This window comes from Silurus meridionalis, chromosome 15, assembly GCF_014805685.1.
Source record: "Silurus meridionalis isolate SWU-2019-XX chromosome 15, ASM1480568v1, whole genome shotgun sequence".
Lineage (NCBI taxonomy): Eukaryota > Metazoa > Chordata > Actinopteri > Siluriformes > Siluridae > Silurus > Silurus meridionalis.
Genome location: NC_060898.1, coordinates 3,875,996 through 3,902,203, shown reverse-complemented (window position 1 = coordinate 3,902,203; position 26,208 = coordinate 3,875,996). Strand labels below are relative to the sequence as shown.

Here is a 26,208-nt window from a genome sequence, read left to right as displayed (position 1 = left end):
TTCAGCACTTGGCAGACTCCTTTAACCTCGATACTTACGGGCAGTTTGCATTTCACCCTACACGGCTGGCTGCTAATTCAGTGTCTCCTGGAGTACACTCCTGTTGAACTACTATCCAATCTGTCCAGAAGGTGACATTATGTATCTTTCAGCCAAATGACCCAGCAGAAGACTTTTTTCCTTTGTAATATCCAGCAAAGTTTCCTTCTTTGGTCTAGGCAGGACTATGAGGAAGTGGTAGCTCAGTGGTTATGATGTTGGACTTTGCCTCAGAAGGTCATGAGTTTAAATAACCCTGTTTTGTTGTGATCATTTTGAGTCAGATCAGAGTGGATCAGGGTGTCTGTCAAGTAAAATGATTGGACTTTTAAATTTGTAGAGGTCAACTATAGAAAATGTCCAGACCAACCAAAGACCTGACTGAACAAAAAACGTATAGAAACGTATCATTTAGAATCAGTCATATCTGAGAAGCAGTTTTCTTCAGTGTAGGAAAGTTATAAGAAAGTACTTGTTAAAGTACCACTATCAGCTATAAAATAGTTCCATCACAAAGCAATACTGGAATATGTCGTGAAAGTTTTTGGAGTTCTTGAGGGAACAAGAGGAATGAGGTGGTATTAGAAAGTTTTCAGACTAGCTCTTTTTACAAGAAGGTATATTATTTATCTACGTGCTAAGTCCTTCAAAATACTCTTCCAAGCGTGTCCAGCACCTTCTGCGATTCATGCTGGATCTCCGCAATGGTGTCAAAAACAGGGTTGATCTGGACCTTCATCTCCGGGAGGAGGGCGAAGTCCGCAGGAGCCGAATCTGGCGGGTAGGATGAGTGCACGAGTGAGATCATGCAGATTGTTCTCCAACGATCATCATGCACAAGTTGCCTAATGGTTTTTTGTCAAAAAAATTTCGGGAATTGAGCTCATTAAAGGTCTTCCTGATTTCTCATCTTTTAGCGATGTTCTCCCGCTTTGTCACTCAAAACACTAAACTATCGCCTACCTCCTGCTGACTTCGCTCTCCTCCTGGAAATGAAGATCCGGATCAGCCCCGTGTTTTGACGCCATTGCGGAGATCCAGCGCGAATCGCAGGAGGTGCTTGACACGCATCAAAAAGAAGAATTGGTGACTAAAGGGACTATTTTGAAGTTTGTAAACGTAGATAAATAAACAGAGCTAGCCTCGAAACTTTTTGATCCTAAAAAAAGACGAATACTTTTTTCTTTCTGGTTGAGAGAACTAGAGAATTAGCTGCCTCAATGTGTAAATGGAATTGAAGTGCCAAAACATTCGAGAAGCTTTGAGTGAAGAAATACTTTTAAGGTTTATTTTAGGGTCCCTCTTTATTGAGGGCAAGAAGGCAGGTCTGATATCCTTTTTTTCAAATATTTCTAATGATTCTGTTGATGAAATTGTGGTGAAATGAATAGTTTCAGTGGTTAATGGAATTCTGTACACAGTTCCGCTAGGCCATCGTTGTGATCAGGTGCACGCCTGTGAACGGTGGTTATCAAAAGAACAGCACAGAAAAGATCAGGGTAGCTAACGAGCCGATTTTGTATAAAAATAAGTCCATCCCATAAGCAAATAAATGTGGAGTTGCTACAGACTGCCTTTGTCAGCTCTCCTGAAAATGTGCATATGTGTGTGTATGTGCTTCCCTGCTTAGTTTTCTTTGGAGCGGTGCATGTGGGGGACAGTGTTGTAATGATGCATTTTCTGCTCCATTGATTCCGCAGCTCAAGTCCACACTAAATCCTTCACATGCAACACATTAGAGCCAGGCCCTTTCCCCCTCCTCCGCCAATCGATTAAGCGCGACTTACAGTCCACACAGCCATGCTCCTCCAGAGGCCTTGCAGATGGCACAGGCTATCTAGAAGCGGGAGGCGGAGCCGGGACACGGCCGAATGCCATTTCAAGGTTCCTCTTCATTGACGGGAGGAAGGCAGGCTTGGAATTATAGTCCATTAGAAAACTCCCAATTTTTTTTTTATATTAAATATTCATCCCCATTTCTGTTCCATTCCATTGGAATAATATCACTCAATAAAAAGACGTCATTAGTCTCCAGGAACATCTCCTCATTATTTAAGGTCTAAAAAAGAATGAAATAGAATGGAACAAAGGCACGAAACCTTCTCAGAGTAGCAGTCGGGTAATTTCTCCGTCCCCCCCTTTCAAAAAAAACGAACTATTTTACCTTCTTCACCCTTCTTTCCCTGCCTGCTCTTACTCGAATTACTCCGGGAGCTCATATTGCACTTTTCAAAGTGCAGTTTTATTTAATCAGGGGGTTTACTGCTTCCAATTAAAGATTTGAGAGGGACGTGCAGAGGAGGGGCCTGCCCGAGTAGTTCAATCTCCGACCTTGAACAGGCAGACCTTAGAGGACGGCGCATTTACATTTTTTTTTTTTTGGGGGAATTGTGAGGACAGACCAGAGAGGACGATAGGGAAGCTTAGTTTTAGTCTCCATTAGAAAGCAGGAGATTGACAGAACGCCAGCAACACCAGTCATTCACACTCAGATCCGTAAAACGTTTGATGAGCAACTATTGATTTTTTTTTTTTTTGGAGCAGGATAATGCAAATGCAGCCTGAGCGAATCCAGCGTCGAAAACTGTTGCTTAGCTACATGTTGCAGGAAACATCATTCCTTTCCAGATGACTAAATGAACTTCAGGCCCTTTTTTTTTTACTCTCAAACAATGCATTTTTTCTTTCTTTCTCGCAGATTATGACCTACAGGCTTCGCAAGCAGGTGTTAGTATTAATTACATTGCGTTATGAAATCCTTGAGATTTCCCCTGAGCCCTCTGTAGTCACCACGAACTCCTGGTTGGAAATAAAAAGATTTAACCTAAGCATTAGAAACCCGAACAATCTGTGTGAAATGATGCAAATGTTAGCGTTAGAGTCCAACAAAACGCTCCTTTTTCCATTTACAACACGGAGAAAAGACAGGCCCGGCTAGCAGGCTTCATCTGAATAAATCTCTTTCAGCCCCAGTAAAAAAGGTGTTCCGCGTCTTGGGAATACACTTCAGGCTGCTTTTTCGAGCTCCGACTGAAATGTCGAAAATCTCATCAGGGGGAAAAAAAGTTCCTCTCTGTTCCAAAGGAGTCAGAAGTAAAACCAAAACTTTCCTTTTTCATTTCAACGCGTTTTCAGATACTGTATTTCCGAGTGTCTGCTGATACAACTCAGTTTCTTAGCAATTAACGAGCACATCTGAGAGAAATGCATTTACAATAATCTGGTGTAGTTTCTGGTGTCATGCTACTTTTCATTGTCTATATACATCAATCAGGCATAACATTATGACCACCTGCACCATACTGTGTTGGTCCACCTTTTGCTGCCAAACCAGAGTTTGAAGGATCAGACCACACGGGTCGATGGATGGATGGATGGATGGATGGATGGATGGATGGATGGATGGATGGATGGATAGATAGATAGATAGATAGATAGATAGATAGATAGATAGATAGATAGATAGATAGATAGATAGATAGATAGATAGAACAGAACAGAACAGGTCATAATGTTATGCCTGATCGGTGTAATGGTAATATGCTAGCTAATTTCTTGTCCTCGATCTTTAGCTAGTAGCATTCGTGTGTGCCGGTAACCTAGCAAACCGTGTTCTCACACACTTATAGACATTCTTTTTTATGTGGAAATTTAAGCAAATTCCAACTCCGGCATCATTTCTTCAGATATTTTTTTGTGGGTTTATTTTGTTTTTTCTTGCCATACTATGAAAGAGCACAACGTGAAACAGCCAATCGCATGCATGTCTGTAAACCGTTGAACATGAAGGTGTTTAATTAAAAACGCTTGGGAAAAAATATATTTGTTAGTTGCTTGAAAGCATTGACTTTTATGTAGCTGAAAAAATGGAGCAGAATGTTTGAAGGAAAAACTATACTGAATGCCTTTTCCTTTATTTAATGCATTCAGTCATCATCTTTGTCTTCGTTACGAGGACTCGCAGCGTACACTAGATATACATTGTCCTTTGTCTTACTTTCGCTCTATTTATTCACTCAGCCCGAGTTGTTTCTGTACAAGTGTGTGTGTGTGTGTGTGTGTGTGTGTGTGTGTGTGTGTCCCTTAGGGGTGTCTGCAGTTGGTGAGATAAGACATGAGTGTAGGATACTAGGGGATAGTGTTCACAGAAGCCAGGAGATCTTATCTTCTCTCTCTCTCTCTCTCTCTCTCTCTCTCTCTCTCTCTCTCTCTCTCTCTCTCTTTCTATCTCTATCTCTCTTCTGTCTCACTCACCCTTGTTGCCTCGTTCAGCACACATCTCTCAGCCCGCACACCACACACACTCTTCCTTACCCGAACTCTTTCCTCATTCCCCTGTCGTCCTTTTCCACAAACCATTTACTCAAGCACTCTCTCTCTTTCTCTCCAGTGCCTCCCTCCCCTCCTTTTCCTCTTTACCTCCCTCGCTCACCTCCCTCCCTTGTTTCTATGCAATCTCTGGCTCTCTTGTCTTATCCGTCCTGTTCGTTTGGCTCCACTCCACACCCTCCACTCTATCCCTTAAAGATAGAAATACATTTCACATTCTAGGGACATTCAGTTGACCCTTAGTAGATATGTGTAGTGTATATTCTTTCTCCACATTTTGACACATGACCATAAAAATCATGCTTTCTTATAACTTATAGTCCCTTATAATATCCTCCACTCTTTTACGAAGATGTTCCACTGGATTTTGGAGTGCGAGTGTCACTAAGGTTGCAAAATTCCAGTCATTTTCAAGACTGGAAACCTTCCATGGGAATTAACAGGAATAACAGGAATTAATGGGAATAAACTGGGAATTTACAAAATTGCAGGGTGGCCAATAACAGGGAACTTAAATGTAGTCATGTACATTCATCAATCACATGCAGACAGTACACTTACTGCAGGGTTACTGAGGTCACGCCCCCTACATGCACTGTGCATTCCTCCATCACATAACACACATTGTTTCTTAAATCCTGCACACAAAATAATGTCAAAAAATCTTGGTGAGCATTTACATAAATAACATAAATATTACATAAATTAATGTTTAAAACTTTCGCGCCATGTGTAAACTATTGATCAACAAACTTATACTCAAAATTAAGTCAAAAATCTTTTTTTAAATATGTATTAGTGTTAAACACAATGTTTATATTTAGGTTTATATATGACACAGTTTATATGAATCTCCCCAAATTTCTAATTAATTCCCCTAAATTCATGCACATTCCCATCAATTTCTGGTAAATTTCCGACTTGAAATATTTCCAAAATTCCATTGAAACTTTCCCGGAAAGTATCCGGAAATGTTCCGCCCCTATGCAACCCTAGTGCTTGTGTAGAGATTTGTGCTCCATCAGCTGCAAGGGTTTTAGATTTTCATGGAGGTGAAGTAAGGAGGCCTGAAGTGCATTCAGCATTCCAATTCATCCCAAAGGTGTTCTATAGGGTTGAGGTCAGAGCTCTACAGCAGGCAACTCAAAATCTTTTACTCTAACCCATGTAAAGCATGTCTTCATGGATTTTTTGATTCTTTGTGCACAGGGGTATTGTAATGCTGGAACAGGTTTGGGTCTCCTAGTTCAAGTGGAGGTAAAATTGAATGCTGTCCTATACAATCGTGTTCAATTTTGTGGAAACCTCAGGTGTCCAAAAACTTTAGTCCAATAATCGTTTTATTGAAAATGATGTAGCCTGAAAACTACAGTGAAGATAAAGGCGTCTACACGTCTACGTCTACATTTAAAAACGGCGTTTTATTTTCCAGCTCTTCGCAGGCTGGCTAGGACGTTTTTACGAAAGCCTTTTCAAACGTTTCCACTTTGGAGGGTGTTTTCAGAAACTACGTTTTTGTCAGCTAATAATGGCGTAGACAAAAAACTAAACGCCTCCTCAAATGAAAATCAATTAGTGGGGACCTCCCAAAAGAGAGCTTTTTCAAACAAAGAAGGCAATTTTAAACCCAAACCGGATTTATATCGACATATTCTTAACGACTCGTTTCTTTTCTTTCTTTCTTTCTTTCTTTCTTTCTTTCTTTCTTTCTTTCTTTCTTTCTTTCTTTACCCATTTGGCCAAACTTGGAGACCACATCCTGTTTGAATGTTAATACTAGAAAATACGATTTAATTTAGTGTTATTATTATGTAGCATATTTATTAATTACATCGATGATTCAAATGAATAGAAATAGAAGATAATGGTACAGAACCCACAACGATATTAATACAAGATGTGTGTGTGTCTGTGTGTGTGTGCGCCTGTGTGTGTGTGTTTTGGAGCGTGGACACGTGTCCCGTGAGGGTGCTAGCATGTTCTGTAACATGGCAGAATGACAGAGCCTCGGAGGAGCGAGCCAGGCTGTCATGCTGAGCCGCTCCCTGTCGCTAATGAGTCAGAGTTAATTAAAAAAACCCAGGCGGGGCTGCAGGAGGCAAACACTCACACCGACGACGGCACGGCCAGGGTTAAACACGCAACGGACAGCAGGGAACATTAATGCTGACTCATGCTCAAGCCTCAGGAAATGTGTGTGTGTGTGTGTGTGTGTGCGCGCACGTGTTCGAGTGTGTTTGAGTGTGCGTGTGTTCATAGTGTCCCTGTAGTGTTGCTTAGTGGTTTGTGTTTCTTCCTCCTCATCTTTGATCCTCAACAGCGTTTCTACATACATTTAAACTTTATGTGCTCTGTTTTTTTTTTTTTTACGTGGACATAAAAAACCAAAGGTGGTATCAAAAAGTTACGAGACCGGCTCTGTTTACAAGAAAGTACATTATTTATCTATGTTTGCACACGATCACCTTAAAAATAGTCGACAGGGGACGACCGGTGCTTCCCGTGACTGTGCGTGCAGCCGTGTGCCGCCATCTGTTGGCGTGTTACACAACTAGTTTAGAAACATTTTAATACCACCTTGTTCATTAGAGATGGATTCAGATATATGAGAATGCGAGATGGAAACTTTCTCGTTGCCCGGCTCGTCCTTTCCGAATCACACGAATGCTTTCGAACATCCTGGACGTCTTGAATCCAAAAAAAAAAATCAAGCGTACTTGTTTTTTCGGTCGTTTTTTACAGCCGTACGCTCTTATAGCACAATTTTAATGCGTAAAATACGTTTTTTTTTTTTTATCAGTTTTTAGCTTTTTTTAATCTTGTTGAAGGAGTGTGGGACTTAAGTTATGGCAGCATTTTTGTGGTAAATTCATGCATCCTAGCTTTGTTTTGGGATAATCAGGATGTCATATCCATCGGCATTCTAATGCCGCACAGCTGTACCACTGACACTGAAGACTCTTTCCACAAAGAATGCATGAACCTTCCCCTTAAAGAACGCCTTGACCACCATGATTAATAAGCAAAGGCTTGTGTGGGATTTAAACCTATAAATAAAGTGACACTTAGGGTTGCAAAGGGGTGGGAGGATTTAAGAAATGATGTGTGTAATGTTATTGTGGAATGCACAATGCAGGTAGGGGGCGTAGCCTCGATGATCAACGATCAACGATGATCAACGATCGATGACTGTGCAGGTAGAAATTTAACTGAAATCGCATTAAATCCAGTTGTTTTAACCAAAATCATGCTGCTAGAAGATTCCTGGTAATGGCAACCCTTCTATTTTGTAAAATCCCAATTTACTCCTATTAATTCCATTAATTTAAATGGCAAGTTTCCATTCTTGGCAATTCCTGGAGTTTTTCAACCCTATTGACACTCAAACTTTTTTTATCCCCCTTAAATCCTTCGGTATATTATGTACTTTAATCCAAGCGTATTATTGTCCTTATGTAAGATCCGAACAGATGCTACCGGCCTCTACGGGACATCCTTTACCAGGTAAATGGTCCCAGCAAGATGTATTTATTTTTCTTCCGCTTCCCAGAATGAATCGACTGTAGGTTTATTATTAAAAACCTGCATTAGCATAACCATTAGTGTCTCTAAATATTAGCAATTAAGACAGATTTTGCATAGTCATATTTACCCACTTCATTAACAAATATGCCCCACCCCCCACCACCACCCCTGTTGCCTTTAGGGGATTTATATTAAAGCAAGGACATGTCTGTTTTTTTTTTTTTTTTTTATAAATATCAAGCATATACATGGGAAAATGTGTGTTTTTGGGGGGCATTTTGCAAAGCGCATGCTCTTCTTCACTACACACACAAACACACACACACACACACACACACACACACACACACACATACACACACACATACCTGAGTGATCCAGGTGTGAAGTGAATATTAGGAGGCACTGAACATATGGACACTCGTGAGTTTGTCAAAGGAAACGATGACAGCAGTTCTCTGTCACTCTTGCACATTTCTTCCCTCACACACAAACACACCTACACACACACACACACACACACACACACATAAAAACAAGGCTGCGATTCGCACCCTTGTCCCGTCCGTCCGATTTTCCAAGAGAACTGAACTCGTATACTTAATTTGCTTTACTGGTGTGCACTAAAATAGTTCTGACCTTGTTTTAAATCTGTCTCTGGTCTCTTTTATTCAAAGTGCCTTTAATGTAAGTAAAGTTTCTTTCTTTTTTTTCCCGTTCTCTCTCTCTCTCTTGTTCTCTTATAGGCTGTGCCTTTCTCACATACTGTGCCAGAGAGTCAGCACTGAAAGCTCAGACGGCCCTGCACGAGCAGAAGACATTGCCAGGGGTAGGTCATCTTATTTCCTCCAGCAAATGCATTGAGACAGTCTATTCTGCAGAACCAAACAGTCCAGGGGTGGAGCTGGACCCTGTCCAACCCCGCCGACAAAATCGAACCCCTGACCTCAAATCGAGCCTATCGTCATCTCCACCTCCTTTGTTTTTTTTAGTTTTTTGCTTTATTGCAGCACACAAATAATATATACACACACACAAAAATCTGCACAGTACACAAATATGCTAATGCTCACAAATATGCTAATTTCGTTCTCAGACTCTTGCTTGCTCACTCACACGCATTCCGAGCAGACGTCTACTTTCCAAAGCGTGTGTGTGTGTGTGTGTGTGTGTGTGTGTGTGTGTGTGTGTGTGCGCACACATGTTAACATCTTCACCCAGGACTTATGGCGTGAAAAAAGAAGCCAAAGAAGCCTCTCTTCGCTTTGTTTTTCTACAGTTGCACGTGTGTCAGTGTGCACACGCGTGTTTTGATGTGTCTCTGTCAGCTCTTTCTCGGTTCGGTTCAGTTCGGTGTGGTCTGTTTTAATGAAGCCTCCAGGGAGGTCGACAGTCGCCCGGATCGAGCTGTATGTCTTTGATGCGAGTGATTATGACGTAGATGCAGAGCAGAGACACAGAACGTGAGGCAAGAGAAGCGAAACGATTCCGCTTTGGGCATTGCTTGCTTTCCCGTCTCTTACACGCAAACACACACACACACACACACACACACACACACACACACACACACACACACACACACACACACACACACTGTAGACCTTTTCTGTGTTCTATTTTTGATTAACAGCTACAGTAGCTACATCTTTTGTCCCTCTCAAATCTCTTTGTTTCACTGTGGCCTATACAGCAGTTTTCCCATTGCTCATATAAGGGCTAATATTATTAACCAGGGTTGCCAGGTTTTAGCAAAACCCTCCTACTCAACTACACTCACAAAAGCACATAAAATACCTGACATTAACCCCACCAAAAAATTTGGCTAGTCGAAAAGAAAGCTGATTTTCTTCACATGCCATTTCAAACACATTTAACCACCACCTTCCACCCCTGTAACGCTGCCTCTACTGTTCATTAAATGCTACAATAGCACTTTAGAATGTTTTTGTTTGTTAGTCTTCGTTTTTTCTTCTGCTAGTCCAAATATAATTCTCTCTTTTACAACTACAAATGAGACCAACAGGCAGACAGCCAATTAGCTTTCTGTTATTGGCGTGAATCTCTCTTAGATGCTACCACAGATGTAAAAAGGATTTTATTTTTCAGCAATGGGGAAGTAAAAGTTTAGCGATACTTGGCTTGAAAATAATTGATTTAAGGCTCGGTTAAGGCCAGTCACTAACAACGTATTTGTGAGTGCGTTTTTGACATTGTGATATAGGTCGTAAATTTAATTCATAATGGCCTTAAACAGATCTTAAAAATTCTCAAATTTGACTTTGTGAAACCTGAGACTGCTATACACTGTTGCCATGTTCACGATTTTTATATTTAGTTGATGTACTCTGAAGTCAACATTATGCGTTCCTACTACCGGTTTTGATCGTAAATTATATTAGTGGAGGAGATACAAGTTGTCTTCCACTTTTTTACAGCAAATCAGTAAATGGATCACATGCTCTCTGTTGTCTTCATTGCCCCTGTAATGCAATGCACCAAGTCGCTTTAAATATGTTAATTACTTAAAAAGAAAGAGAAAAAAAACATAGTCAATTCTCAAGTTGTTCTGTTGTAGGGTTGCAAAGTTTAATAATAATATTTAAAAAATTGCAAAGTGCGAGGCGGAGACTAAACAATCTTGCGCTGCGCCACTTAATACGTTCCTGAGGGAACTCCGATTTGAACTATGTTCCGCACGTAAAAAGGATTGCATTCGGTCCACGTGTGTACCAAACTGTAAGTCATGTACCGGAAATTTTTACATTTACACTCTTAATATACATGTATATGTTTTCTATATAAATTTCCCATCTGTTTCCAGTGTAACCAGTGAACCAGTGTAACTTGTGTAGTTCGGTGTTAATGGCTGTTCCACCGACGTGTAAGTGACAGCGATCCAGAGCCTCGTCTCTTTGTGAGGACGCAGAGCTGTGGAAATGTAGAGTCAGCCTTCTCTAACGACTTGAATTGAAGTCAGTACTTTTGGCTATCATTTAATAGGAACTTTAATTAGCAATCCGAGGTGTGATGGAGGAGGCAGCGGGTCCGTCTCGCGAGCGCTAAGCGAGCAAAATCAACTTCGCGGGACTGGCCTTTCAGATAAACGAACCGTGGCGAGCGATGGATTACGCGTTGATTAGTTTTCAACCACAGCACAACTCGCACAGTGGTTTTAGCTTCCAGGTGTCCATCAATATGTGTCTGTATGTCCCCTGCTGTGCAAATCTTTCTCTCTATTGATTGTCTCTCTCTCTCATACTGCTGCTGGTCTCTTTCTCTCTCTTTCTCTCTCTCACTGCTGCTGGTCTCTTTCTCTCTCTTTCTCTCTCTCTCACTGCTTTTGTGACTCTTGTTGTGTATCTCTCTTACTACTGTTTATCAGCATCACTACTGTGTGTCTCTCTCACTACTGTCTATCACCATGACTACTGTGTGTCTCTCTCACTGCTGTCTATCACCATGACTACTGTGTGTCTCTCACTGCTGTCTATCACCATGACTACTGTGTGTCTCTCTCACTGCTGTCTATCACCATGACTACTGTGTGTCTCTCTCACTGCTGTCTATCACCATCACTACTGTGTGTCTCTCTCACTGCAGCCTTTATTAGGGATGGGCAGTATTTATGATACATGTATTTCAAATATAAAATAGGATTTGGTCATTTGTATTTGAGAGGTTTGAGGAAAATGGCTTCTTATTTTGTATTCAAATACTTGTGTTTTGTATTTTTCTAGTTTTAAAAGCCTGTAAAATATTTTGTAAGAAATCTACGTGATGACATCATAAAAATGCCTCCTCTGATTGGTGCCTACTCAGTCGTTTGCCCAGAATTGTTCGATAAATGAATATTTGATTGTCGAATATTGTCCCCTAATTGAAGTCGCTGTTTAGTAGATCATATTTTTGCATGAACGACTTCCTGACACAATATATTATTATATTTATGATTAACAATCAAGTGATTAATTAGTTAGAAACGAGTTGTTATAAATGGAGGTGCCATCAGGTTTCTTCTTATGAACGACGTGTTTGTCATCGAGTCGGTGTTCCTGATGTAAAGTAGACCTTCGTTACCGAACACCAGGTAACTAAATTAGGACAGAGTCACGAGGCTTTTGCAAACTGTTCAACATTAAACTGTCGGTTACTTTAAAACTGACCTTCATGCGGCAGATCGCAGGGAAATGTACGTATATTTGATGTGTTGTTGCATATAGATCAGATTGATTGCGTGACTCAGGCAGAGAAAAGCTGTTGCTATTAAACATTGTTTACTGAATCAGCGAAGTCGGTGTGACGGTGAAGGAACAGATCAAACAGACCAACTGATGGAACGTTTGTGAAGAAATTTCATGCTCCCTTCTAAAAGTCTTTTTGAGTATTTTTTAAATACAAAAATACAGTGGTTTATTTTGATACCTGGTGTGGTTTTCTCAATCTCTCTGTCTTTTCCTATTATCTTTCCCTCAATTACACTCCACCCCCCTCTCTCAAACTCTCTCTCTTTTATGCACTCATTCTTGGTCTCCTGTCTTTTATACCCTCTCTTGCTCTGTGCTTGCTCTATCTATCTATCTATCTATCTATCTATCTATCTATCTGTCTGTCTGTCTGTCTGTCTGTCTGTCTGTCTGTCTGTCTGTCTGTCTGTCTGTCTATCTATCTATCTATAGTCTTTTACACTGGTGTGTCTCTCTGATTGCTGAGTGTCTTTCTGTCTGCCATGTCTCGCTCTCTCTCACTCTTTCATTGCTGTCTTTCTCTCTTACTGCTAAGTGTCTTTCTCACTGATGTGTGTCTCTCTCTGTCCCTCACATCTGTCTTACTGCTGTGTGTCTCTCTGATTGCAGTCTAGCTTTCTTACTGCTGTTTATCACACACGTCTTTGTGTCTCTCCCTGTGTATGTGTGTTTCTCTGCTGCATGCCTCCCATACAGATTAAACTACTGAACACTGTAGAACATAGTTTGTTTATTTTATATAAGTACACACACACACACACACACACACACACACACACACACACACACACACACACACAGTGTGTTGATATTATGTATTTAGGGCACTAGGTAGGGTGTATAACTCCATTATGTAATACACTGTTCAGGGGCAGAGCGAAGTAAACAGGAACCCATTTGGGACATGGCCTAACCTCAAAAAGAAATCCAAGCTCCGGCTAAACATTACTGTAAATAAATAAACAAAAATCAATATGAATCTCTATCCTTCTGAGACTTTTATTTCTCTATCTCTCTTTCTCTCTGTCTCTCTTTTCCCCAGAGACTTATTTCTCTCTTTTACACTCTCTCATCATCTCTCTTTCATGCCCTCTTTCTCTCTCTCTCTTCTTCCTGTCCCCTGTCCTCTGTATTACTATCTCTCTCTTTCTCTCTTCTACACCCCCTTTCCCTATATCTCTATCCCTTTGAGACATCTCTTTGTCCATGTATCTCTCCTTCCGTACCCTTGCTCTATCTCTCTATCAATACCTCATCTCAGTCTTACTCTCTCATGGGTCTGTCTGCCTGTCTGTCTGTCTGTCTGTCTGTCCGTCTGTCTGTCTGTCTATCTATCTATCTATCTATCTATCTATCTATCTATCTATCTATCTATCTATCATCTATTTCTTTTAATTCTCTCCACCTCTCTCTTCAAAACTATTCTGCCTCTCCCTTGTTTAGCCTCTCTCTCCCCTTTCCTTCTCCCTTCCCCCTTTAATACTCAGTCTTCCTAGCACTTTCTCTCTTTAATAGCCTCTCGCTCTCTTGTTCTTCTTTACTCTCTCTTCTTCTCCCTCTCACTCGCTTTTTTCCAGTTCACTTGACGGGTTGATAGATTTTAGATTTTTTATTTTTTATTTTTTTATGTTCGAAAAGGTCTGATGATGTGCACCATGCCGGCACTGCTGTCAAAGAGAGAAATATAAGGCACGAAGGAGAGAGACAGAAAGCAGCGTCCAGGTCTGACATGCTAATGTTAGCCCTGAGCTAATAATACAAGCACAGCCAATAGCATTACTCACTCCGGTGTGCTCTTCCAGCTTTTTTGACATCGGGCAAAATAACAGCAATAAAATGCAAACTGTGTGTCAAGTGCTGAGGAATAGCAGTTTTGGATATTCAGTTCCAGGGGAATAAGAGAAAAACTTTCCAATTGATCCCAGTGGTGTTCTGTAGAGTTGAGGTCAGATATCTATAGCAGGAGATCTTCCACTTCCAACCCATGTAAACCATATCTGCATGGAGCTGGCTTTGTGCACAGTGTCAACCTGGAACAGGTTTTGGTCTCCTAGTTCAACCACCGATGACTCTGAGAGGTCAGGTGTCCAAATACTTTTGTCCATGTAGTGTATAATATCGATATCATGATAAATGTCGCAATACAATTTTCAGATGTATCAAATGATATATTTTCAGAAGTTTCATAATATCATTTCATACCATTTTTAACCTTTTTTAAAAATTGTATTTTGAAAAGTAGTTCATGTAAAATTGCTAATATATAATTTCATATTGTGAAATCGTGTATAAATTAATTAATTTAGTTACATACGTGCTTAAAATTCACAGGTACATATAATATCAGGACATCATGTGAATTCGAGAAAAAGAAAAAATGCACACTTTGTGACGTACTGTTGTTATATTGAAGGCTAACCTTCATTATCCATTCATAAGTCTGTTATAACTAGCTTAAATATATTGAATGTATAATTTTTTTTTAATCCAGTAATTCTAACATTGATATTGGAATAATTTACTGTGAGAAAGCAGCTCCTTATGCGGTTTATCCATTTGAAATAAAATCATCATGATGATATTATAAAATGATGAACACAAAACTGTCTTTTTTTTTTCTTAAATGGGCCGAAACACGGTGACAAATAAATCGTGTTTGCAATAATCAGAGTCGTCATTGTAGCAGGAATCGCACACACAGATTCCGAATGTAATCTGCAGCGAGTAATTAGATCCAAAAGTTTACACGTCGATTATCCTTCTATTTAACGGATCATTAAATGGATTAACCACCTCTTTCATTTGGATACAAAAATAATAATAATTTCAATTGGCCTCATTTGATTGAGTCCATTCCAGGAGCGATGAACTGAAGTCAAACTAGAGAAGCATCAGGGGGGGTTATCTAGAGGTGCGGAGTTAGAGTGTTGTAAATCGTCGTGAAACCGTATAACGTGAATAGGGATCTGATTAAGAAAGAGAATCAGAACCAATCGCAGTAAGAATCCGAATCACAACTTCTAAATTCCTAGACAAAGAACTGGGATTATAATAGGAATCAGATTCAGAGAACCAGAGCGCTAATCAGAATTCGAATCAGAATGAGAATCAGAATGAAAATCAGAACCTGAACCAGAATGCGACTTAGAAACTAAAAGAAAATGAAAATCTGAATGAAGATAAGACAATGTAAATGGAAACAAATAGGTATGGAAATTTTGCAATGGAAATTTGAACCAGATTGAAAATCAAATCCAAATCTAAAGCACGACTAAAATCAGAATAAGTGAGAGTCGAAATCCGAATCACAGCGAGGATTCCATTTAAAAGGAGAATCAAAATCCCAACGAGAATTGAAATTAGAATGAGGAACAGAGTCAAAATGAGAATTCAAATTACTATTTAAATCAAAACGAGAATCAGATTCACAGTGCCAATCCTGATCACAGTGCAAAACTATATCTGAATTATATGTGAAAATCGAAATTATAGTCAAAATCTCCTGCTTTTCCCTTCCTGATATTTTCAACAATTCAAATGTAGAGTAAGTGTGGGGCAGCGTGGTTGATGCCCTAACGGACTTCTCTCAGCACGTGTTGTAATTCTTATTTTGACCACTAGGTGCAGAAATAACTCTAGAACTACACCTGGGTCGAGATCACGCTATCATGTTCCTGAAAGATGTATAAATCAGCTAATATCTAAAAAAAAATTGCTATAGGTGATAAATACAATGTGGCTCCGCCCAAACCTTCCATCCCAGACGAGTGTAATACCAGGTGCGTCCAGATCTGGATCCGGCTGAGCCCTGCAGACTTTATTGATTTTGGCCCAGGAGCTCATGCCACAGATTTCAGTGTCTGACTGTGTTTACCAGCATAAATAGTCCACATGCGCATGAATATTCATACAAAACCAGTCAGTGCTGACTCACGTTCATGCTGTTTGCTATTAGAGCCGTGTAGACACCTAGAACACCAACACAGACACGTGCCTACTGTATGCAGAAAAGCCAAAACACACACACACGCACACACACACACACTAGCTCTCACACGCGAGTGACTCAGAAGCAGTGGGTGGGATAAAGATTGTGGATCGATGTGCGATTTCTGACCTCATATGGAAATGCATTCGAACACGTCACACGCCACACGCATGGAAAATGAAAATGATCGAGGGAGGAAATAAAAAAACAAGAACGGAACACAAGACCCCGTCACATTTCTATTCCATCTCTCTCTTTCTCCCGACGGCTCTCGATCGCTGGCTCACTACTGGCCGATTGTGTGAGATAATACTCCGGCCGAGAAATCTATGCCATTGATTGACTGTGCAACCCACTTTCATGGCAGCTCTTTCAATAAGTCACTGCCGTGGTCAATATGAACTTGTTCTCCGAGCGAAAGAGGGAGGAGGGAAAAGGACCGCAGACGAACTGCGCCGCAAACTTACAGCCAGCGAACTTACAGGCTCTTTATACTTCCTGTCTCTGACACACATTTTCTCTAGTTATTTTCTCTACACCTTTCGATTTTCTTTATTTGATAATGAGCTCTTTCCCAAATTTGGAGGCACACAATTGTATAGAATGGCATTGAATGCAGTAGCATTGAATTCTCCTTTCACTTCAAATAGGACCTAAACCTGTTTATTTTGCAATTTACAAATTAAGAAAGCTTCTTAAACTTTATTCTAAGTCTACGTTTACACTAATAAATTCGATATAGACATAAATAAATTGCGAAAATGATGTTTTTGGTTAAAAAAAAAAACGCTCCACGGCCACACTTTCGTTTTTTCGGTCGTTTCCCCAAAAGTTGCTCATCCACACTGAACTGTGCTGAACTGTGAATCGTAAGATGATTCGACCTGCGAGCTGCTTTTTAGAAACTTCGCAGCAATGACCACACTGACTCGAAAACGGCGTTTTCGAATTTCCCGAAAAGCTAAGTTTTCGTTGACTGATGCATCTCAGGCCAAAACAGAGGGGAAAAAATGCGTTTTTAAACAAACACTTATTAGCTTGGACATGGCCTAAGCAGTTGTAGAGTATTAGAGTACTAGCATACTGTCTAGTTGAAGTGATTCTCTGCTCATGATAGGCTTGTGTTCTTGGCTGACAGGAGTACAACCTGACACAACCTTCTGCTTTTGCAGCACATCCACCAAACTAGTGTATTCTTTTCTGCTCATCATGCTTGAAAAGAGTTGCTATTTTTCTATACTTGATATAATCCCCCCCAAACTCTTAGGTATGCTGTGTGTGGAAATTCCATGAGATCAGCAGCAAAATTAACGTCCTACATGACGTTTCTCCATCATGGAACATTTAAAGGCTCGGGCATGGAGGTGTTGGTTTTGAATCATCTCAGATGTTGGTTCCAACTGGTTCCAACTGACTGTATAAGAATGTAAAAAGGACATTACTCATTATCACACACTCCAGTGTTCATGGTTTCTTTCTCACTTCCCGATGTTTTGAAGTTTTAAAGATTTATAATTATACTCTTAGTGTCACCCAAAAAGGATGGGTTTGGGTCCGATTCCTCTCAAGGTTTCTTCTTCACACCATCTAAAGGAGATTTTTTTGCCTAGCCGCAGTCTCCCCAGACTTGCTCATTAGCGATAGGTCTCTCGTGAACGATTCGTTTGCTTTGAACGAGCCTTTAACGTGACTCGGAAAAACGAGTAGTCTAAAAGAGAATTTGTTCATTGTTTGTTTTCTTTATCTGGTCAGTCCTCAGGTCTGAGTCATTCTTCTGTCACGCGACTCCCATATACGCTATGCAGGTGATCGCAGGGTTTAAGGAACAAATCGAACTAAATGACTCCAAAAAAAGATTCGTTCATTTTGATTCGAAAGAACCAAGTCGCTAAAATTTGCTGGGATAAATAAACCCAAATGAATCATAAGTGAATTTCGTTCTATAATTCTTCTTTTCTGTAAAGCTGCTTCGAGACAATGTCCATTGAAAAGCGCAAAAGAAATAAAATAAAAATTAATTGAATTATTCTTTTTGCATCGCACTGCTGGAACATAATTTGGCATTCAGATGAGCCTTAGATGTGGTTACTGGTGTTCCTAACGAAGTGGACTGTAAATATATAAGTATATATAAAGCCTAGTCTATTAGGCGCATTGCTGTCAGCCTGCATTATGGACTGTCAGTCATTTTCAGGGATTCTATGTTCCACCCCGAGAGTAAAAAAGTGCTCGTTAGTGCCAAGCAAACTTTACGCAATGCTCTTACGATGCTGACTCGGTTTAAGACAGCGGGCAGATGATATAACTGCTAATATCGGCGACTGCACACAGACGGCAGTTGGGCCCAGTGATTTGTTAATATCGCACTGCTGTGTTCCGGCCTTCTGTGAGAGAACTATTCCACAGGAATAATAAACTCAGCAGCAGCGGGCATCCATCCGCCATGATTGGTTTTATTGAAAGACATATTTTCGCAAATCTTGTTCCAGGCCCGGCGGCACAACGGTTTAGTAGCCGGGGCTGGCGCACATGCGGATAACAGCACGGGAATAAAAGCGGGACAGCAAGCCGCAACCCGGCCACCTTTTAATTATTGATGGCCACTTCTGCCCCGGATTGGGCAGTAATTGCATTACAGGTCACTTCTCAATAGCAATTTGTGAAAGTTGTGGTGATGTGTGCTGGGAAGCAATCGATAGCTGTTGTGTCCATGTGTCTTATTTCTGTGCGTGTGTGAGTGTGTGTGGGTGTGTGTGTATATATGTGTGTTCATTGCATGTTTTTGAAATGATTTCATTCAGACAAGAGAATGTCTTTCTTATATATAAGCCTTATCATGATTTATTTTTGGAATATTAAATTTTCTCTTCATCATGTCTTTTAAATAACATATAATTTTTTTTTACTGATTCTCTCTTTTTATCTTTCTTTCTCTTTCTTGTTTTATCTGTCTCTCTGTTGAGAATGTGTGTGTGTGCTAATTTGTGCCCTTTCATCAACCTTATAGAATCCACAAAAGCTGGATTTATATAAGTAAATAGTTGACAGTAAACATGTATGTAAGTATATAGTTAGTCAACAAAGCAAGCAATCAAGAAATGTGAGGTACTGAAGACATTCCCATGGTGGAAAACCTACTGACTGGTACACTGGAGACTCTGTTTAATTACAGCAAAGCTTAATACAATTCAACACTTTTCTTCCTTTAACACCCTTTCTGACATACGAATTCACTACTGTCCGAAACTACCGACCAATTAAGAGTATAGCAGCACGGTAGAAGGATCTGATCTAATTATCCCACACAATGCTGATATCCTGTCGTGTTCCATAGCCTGAGTTGATACAGAATATAAAGAGTGTTATATGAGACATGATAATAGTGAGGGTTCAGTCCCAGTTATGTAAGTGTATATAGGAGGGGGGGACTAAAATGTGTTCATGTGTATAGCTTTATATCATAATATACATTGTTCTGTTGTCCCATTACTTCTGCTTGGTTTGTGCAAGGCGATCGAAATGCTTGCTGGTGAGAAACCAGTCGAAACTGACAGGAAGGTTACCGTAACTCAAATAATCACTCGTTACACCCATAGTGAGCAGAAAAGCATTTCTGATCACACAGCATGTCAAAAGTCGAGGCTGATGTGATCCAACAGGAGAGCATGCTAGATTCCAGACAGAACAGTAAGCGGAAACTACGCTGCCAAAGCCTGGAAAAAGACCAAGCAATGTTTATTCAGTCTGGAATAATCTGGATTTGGTTGCCACTATATAAACAGGAATGAAGGCGTTCCTATTAAAGTGGCCAGCGAGTTCTGCTTGGGAAAGTTCATTTATATATAAATATATAAATACCATAAATATTAAACCAGTATTTATTTATTTAGCATTTATTTCTTTACTTTTTATTACTTTTAATTTTTTTATTTTTTTTATTTACTTTATTTGTTTGCTTGTTTGTTTATTTGTTTGTTTTTTCGCCTACAATCCTTTACCCTAGAGCGTGCATTTAAACATATTCTAATACGTATCATATATCCCGAGAAATGTATTCCGCCACTACTAGTCTTCATGAATATCTTTTGTTTTGTACATCTGCTACTTGACTGCACACACACACACACACACACACACACACACACACACACACACACACATACATCTCCATCCCACTTTTCTCAGTGCATTGTTGGCCTCTCTGTCTAGCCCTTTCCTTTCTCATTGCCTCAAAGCATGCTTAATTTCTTGCGCTGTCTCTTCCGTCTTTCTCCCTCTGTCACACAATTGCTGTGTCATCCTCTCTCTCTCTCTCTCTCTCTCTCTCTCTCTCTCTCTCTCTCATACACACTCTCTCTCTTTTTCACTCTATGCCTCTGTCTCTTTCCTACATCATTCACGTGTCTGTCCTCTAAGGACGAGAGTGGAGGAAACGGTGGATTTTGCCTGCTCTAAATGCAGCCTGTGTGTGTGTGTGTGTGTGTGTGTGTGTGTGTGTGTGTGTGTGTGGGATGCTGCTACCGAGGGACGAGACAGCAGAGCACAGGAAAGCAGAGGAAGCAGCATTTGTTAAATCATGCTTTCGTACTCTCTCTCTCTCTCTCTCTCTCTCTCTCTCTCTCTCTCTCTCTCGCTGGTTCAGTTCATTTCCCATTCTCTCTCTTTCTCTTTCGCCCTTCATTCTTCTACAGTGTATTTTTTTACCCTCTGTCTCTTTTTTTCCTGCAGTGAGATTTTTAATTATTAATACTTTTTCGGTATAATCACGTCGGATTCGCTGACCTGTCGCTCATACAAAGAGAATTATACAGAACAATAGCATTCGCATTCTGGACTCTCTGTCCACTGTGTTAACATGCTCCTGTGTTGGCGCTGTGTGTGTGTGTGTGTGTGTGTGTGTGTGTGTGTGTATATGTGTGTGTGTAAGCTGTAAATATGATTTAAACTATGCGGTCGAGCAGCCCAACCGGACTTGCTTGGCCCTGACACTTGACAGGAATCACACCTGTGCCAAATAATTCATAATTTAATTAAAGTTTTTGTTATTTGAGAAGCCGAAAGAAAGTTTTTTTTTTGTTATTTTTAAGTAACAATATTTGACAAACTTCACTTCCGAGTTCCAAACTCTTTCTGAAATGCAGTTGAACAAAACAAATCAAACACTATTTGTATATATTTAGTAGAGGTTGATCAATTAAGCATTTTTTTGCCAATTTTAGTTAGGAACTAACGGCTATCGACTAAAAATCCATACCAATAGTTTTTCCGGCTTCCGGTTCGTTGTCATTACGAGAGCGGACTCTAGGGGCAAATCACTGATGCCATGTCCTGTTTTTTTTTTTTTATATATATTATATTTATTATTTATAATTTTGTGATTATATGCTTATATTTATTCATTAATATATTTCATTTTCTTTTTATGATTCAGTACTGTTTTTGTATTTTTGTAATAAAGTGTTGTACTATTTTACAGAGTGTTTTAGAGATATTTATTTAACAATAAAGGGTTACACTAGTTTGAGAAGGTCACAGTTCCAACTGCATTCTTTCGTACAACTGGAATTTGTTTGCACGCCATGCAGTGGTTTGGAACGAATAATAGAAACCTCACCATACGATTTACAGGTGCAACATCTTATTACACTTTTATAAGTTATAATAACCTCCATTCTTCCAATAAGATGTTCCACTAGACTTTGGTTAGAATGTGTCTCATTCAGCTATAATTGTGTTAATAATACTTTTGTCTATGCAGTGCATATCCACTTACTATTTGATAGATAGATTAGATTGTCTTAAGTGTGCATCATCGTTATATCAGCGCCGGTTCGACTTATTTTTAACTGTTAACAGTTGAGTCATTTCCCATAAACTACATGCACAGACTCCTGCGCTGGGACCCCCATCCTCAAAAGTTCAACAAACTGTGTGTGCTTCCCCATTCCCTCTGCCTCCGACTGTGTCTCACGCTCATGCTCTCTCTCCTCTCTCTCTCTCTCTCTCTCTCTCTCTCTCTCTCTCTCTCTCTCTCGCTCTCTTTCTCTCCATCTCTAGAGGGCCTGCTCACACGTCTGTGTGTCACCTTTCCACATGGCAGAACAATCTCTCTGACAGGGTTCTTGCTCTCTCTCTCCTTTTTCTAATATCTCCCTCTCTACATTTCTTTTTTACTCAGAGGGACTCAGTCCAGTCCAGCAGGTTTCTTTCTGTTTCTCAGACAATCTCACAGTCTTATTCACTCATATTCATGCTGTCTGTCTGTCTGTCTGTCTGTCTGTCCATCTATCTATCTATCTTGAACTAAACCTAAATCTGTTAAAGCATGGCAATGCTCATGTACACAAAGCAAAGCTTAATGAAAATGCTGTATGCTTTATGTGGGTTGAAATGGAAGATCTTGAGTAGCCTGCTCTAGAGCTCTATTAAACACCTTTGGGATAAATTGGAACGCTGACTGCACCCCAGGCCTCCTCAGTAGGGCGTGTTGTGTTAGCGATTATTGTTGTTGCTTAATGTATAAATTCATTTTTGTGGTTGTCAAAAGAAAAGTTTTCCTGTTTCAGTTTTTTTCACTACTTGGCAGTCCATTTTCATTGAAACAGCTTTGACAGGTCTACACCCGAACCCACCACTCATCCCCAAACTGTCAAGAGTCGAGGAACATTTATCAGACATTAAATTAGTCTAAAAAAGCCCACAGCGAGCACGGGGCCGACTGTTCATCTGAGAGTTTTTGGCCCATTTGTAACATTTGGCGAGTGGTTTCTTTTGCAGAAAAATGTTCCGACCACGAGACAGCAAGGCATGCCGCTAAAGCCTGACTTGCCGGTATTGTAACAGCTGAACCAGCTCTGCTTAACAAATATAGATATGTTGAACTTGCTCCGTGATGTACCACTCCTGTCATTACAATGCAAGTTGGCTGCAGTTTTTCTGCTGCTTCTGATAAAGTTGCGTTTTGATTGCTGCGCGCGTCTCAAAACTCGCAGATGCAGTTTCATCCCCCCGACGGCCCGTGCAGCACGGAGAAGAAAAAAAGACAACAAAAAAATGCATCTACATCATTAAGGCTTTAGTAGATGTGCACCATAATTAGGCTCTGAAGGTATGCTTCGTTTGCAGAACTTAATTAAAACACGGCAAATATGGATTTATGAAAGCGGCGTATCAGTAATTGTGTTTTATCAAGCTATGATGTAGCCTAATGTCAATTAGCCTTGTGAGAATGTCCATTCAGCAAGCAAGGAAACTTGTTAAACAGCCGGGATGTGTTGTTGTCAGCACAGGCGAGCTATTGCGCTTTATTTCATTCTTCACCTCCCAGTTGTGTTGCAGACAAATTGCCTGTGCGACTACTCGGAGACGCTAACATCTGCAATTTTTAGCACGCCGAGGCCGGGCTAAGGGCCTAGTGCGAGTTTGCACAAGTGCCGATTTCCGTCAGATGAAACATCAAATCCAGCTTAAAGTCCATAAACGCGAAACGGAAGGCGATACGACGAGATTCCCTGAAAACGCACACTGCAAAAGCGCCTAGACGTTGCGCTAAACATAGCTGTGCGTCCCTCGTGTGAAGCAAACTGAAAAAGTGCAAAGGAACAGTTTTATGTAAATCTGCTTGTCATTGGGTTTTATTGTGCTCTAAAGCAGGGAGAATTTTTGCATCCCTCATGTACGCCGAGCGACAAATTCCTCTGAGTCACTGAGATTTTCTTGATTAAACAGAATCGGGGTACATTAGCATGATGAGATTTTAGGGTTCAGAGATCAGCAGTATTAGAGCCCACGCTGATCGCTGTACAGAAATGTCTGTCCTCTTGATGAGGACGAGGCAGCGAGAGCTACAGTACCACTCTTAATACAACAGCACCGAGCGTGACCCAGGATGCCCTTGTTCTTCCACTAGAAACCTCGCTTGCTAAATGATGTGTCCTAAATGAGGGCTGGAAAATATTTCCGTACTTCATTACTGATGCAAATGAACATGGACTGTAGTGTTGAACTTGAGGATGAGCACATTACCTCAGTTAAATGTTTCAATATGCTGGAGTAAGCAATATTTACTGACTTCCTATCTAATGCCAGATTGGACTAGTGTCAATTCAAAGAGTTTGGTTCTACTGTAGCTGATGGAAAATAATGGTTAGTCCCATAAGATTTTATTTCCGATTAAATACAAGTGAAACTACTTAAAATTCACTTTTTATTACTTAAGTACATATATGTACTTTTGGTTCAATTTCGGTACAGTTAAGGGGAGAAAACGCAAACCATAAAATTGCTCATTGTTTTTTTTTTTTTTTTTTTATAAACGCAGATTATTATTATTAACATTTGTAAACTTTACAATTTTAACACAATTTTTGTTAAAATGCCTGCTTGGTTTAAAAAAAATCACAAAAAAAATCACAAAATAAAAGAAATCAAATGTATGCAATAAATGTTTTTATTCTATTAATTAAATTGAGTAATCAATTAAATTCGCACTAAATTTATCGAATAAAATTAAATTAAATGACATGGAATTTGTTAAACCCCATTTGGGTAATACATATGTGGAAACAAGTATGTGTGTGTGTGTGTGTGTGTGTGTGTGTGTGTGTGTGTGTGTGTGTGTGTGTTATTCAAAAGATATGTTTTTCATAACTGTTCTACTTATTTCAGCATACTTTACCAAATGTCTTCATTCTTTTCATCCATCATTCATTCACTTGTTCTTGTCAAGATTTTCTCCTTTTAAGAGAAAAAACAAAAAACAGTGGCACAAGAGGCGGAGACTAAACAAACTTACTGTACGTGACTTAATACGTTCGTTGTTCCACACATTAAAAGGATTGCAGGATTGCATTCAGTACACAAGTGTGTGTGTGTGTGTGTGTGTGTGTGTGTGTGTGTGTGTGTGTGTGTGTGTGTGTGTGTGTCTGTGTGTGTCTGTGTGTGTATATATATAGGGCTGTCAGTGGATTAAAATATTTAATCGTATTTAATTGCAACTTAATCGCACATTTTTATTTGTTAATAATGTACATTCAATCAACACTTTTCATTTTCATTTATAGTTAATACTATAATCCACATTAGCATGAACAAATATGAATGCTTTAATGCTTTATGCAAATGTATGTGTATTATTAGTGAAACCAAACTCAACTTAGAGCATGAAAACTAGATGATTCATGGTCCTACTGTAGGTTTTTTCAAAAACTTGTTCATGTCTATAAGACACATGAAAAAAGAACATAGCTATACCAGGTTCCCATTACTTCTCTTTCTTTTCACTGATCCAGTTGCTCAAACAGACAAACCTGTTTACATTTTCAGATTTAAAGTAATTATGCTGTTTTAAATGACAGAAATCATCAGGACACCAAACGGAACCTTTGCTATGTTTCCACACGGACGGTTTTAATTGCCGGATGTGTGCATCACGGCGGATTTTGATGCTTGCTTTAAGACTTTTTGGCGGAGCAGTAAAGCAAATGTTTAGCTTTACCCAGGTTTGCTACTTCTTGCTAAATGTGGATTATGCACTCTCACATCCCCGAGTCTGACCCAGTGATTAGACTTGTACATCTGCCCGGCCTTGTGACCTCCTTAAGACACATCAACACCAGCAAGATGGCATTTCATCATCCGAGAAGGTCAAGGTGATGGCATTCCGAACCCGGATCCTTAACCTGTTGACCTTATAACATGACACATCCCCCTGCTGAGCTATTAAAGCTTAAAGCTTAGAAAGTACAGAGATTGAAAGCAACCCCAACCACCGCCACCACCACCAACCCCCTCTTTCAACACACACACACACACACACACACACACACACACACACACACACACACACACACACACAGCCATGCACTCAATGACACTCCCAAACTCTGGCATCTGCCGAGGCATACTTTATGAATCAATGTCACACCCGGTGAGAGGAAAATGATTACGTTGCAAAGGAGAAGAGGGCTGGTGTTAGTGGGCGTAAGGGGGGAAAAATCACTTTGATGGATTGGGTCCCTCATGGGACAACCTTGGAATGTTTTTGGACAGGATCCAAACTCACCGAGGCCCATTCCGATC

General features: G+C 40.1%; 1 protein-coding gene across 11 annotated transcripts in view; it reads left to right on the top strand.

The window, feature by feature from the left end:
* The window catches only part of celf4 (CUGBP, Elav-like family member 4), a 91,816-nt gene that overhangs the window by 18,582 nt on the left and 47,026 nt on the right, over positions 1-26,208 (top strand). For all 11 annotated transcript variants that reach the window (XM_046868216.1, XM_046868215.1, XM_046868214.1 and 8 more), the window contains exon 2: positions 8,640-8,722. In XM_046868216.1, the coding sequence (XP_046724172.1) occupies positions 8,640-8,722 (83 nt within the window). The remainder of the gene's footprint in view (positions 1-8,639; positions 8,723-26,208) is intronic.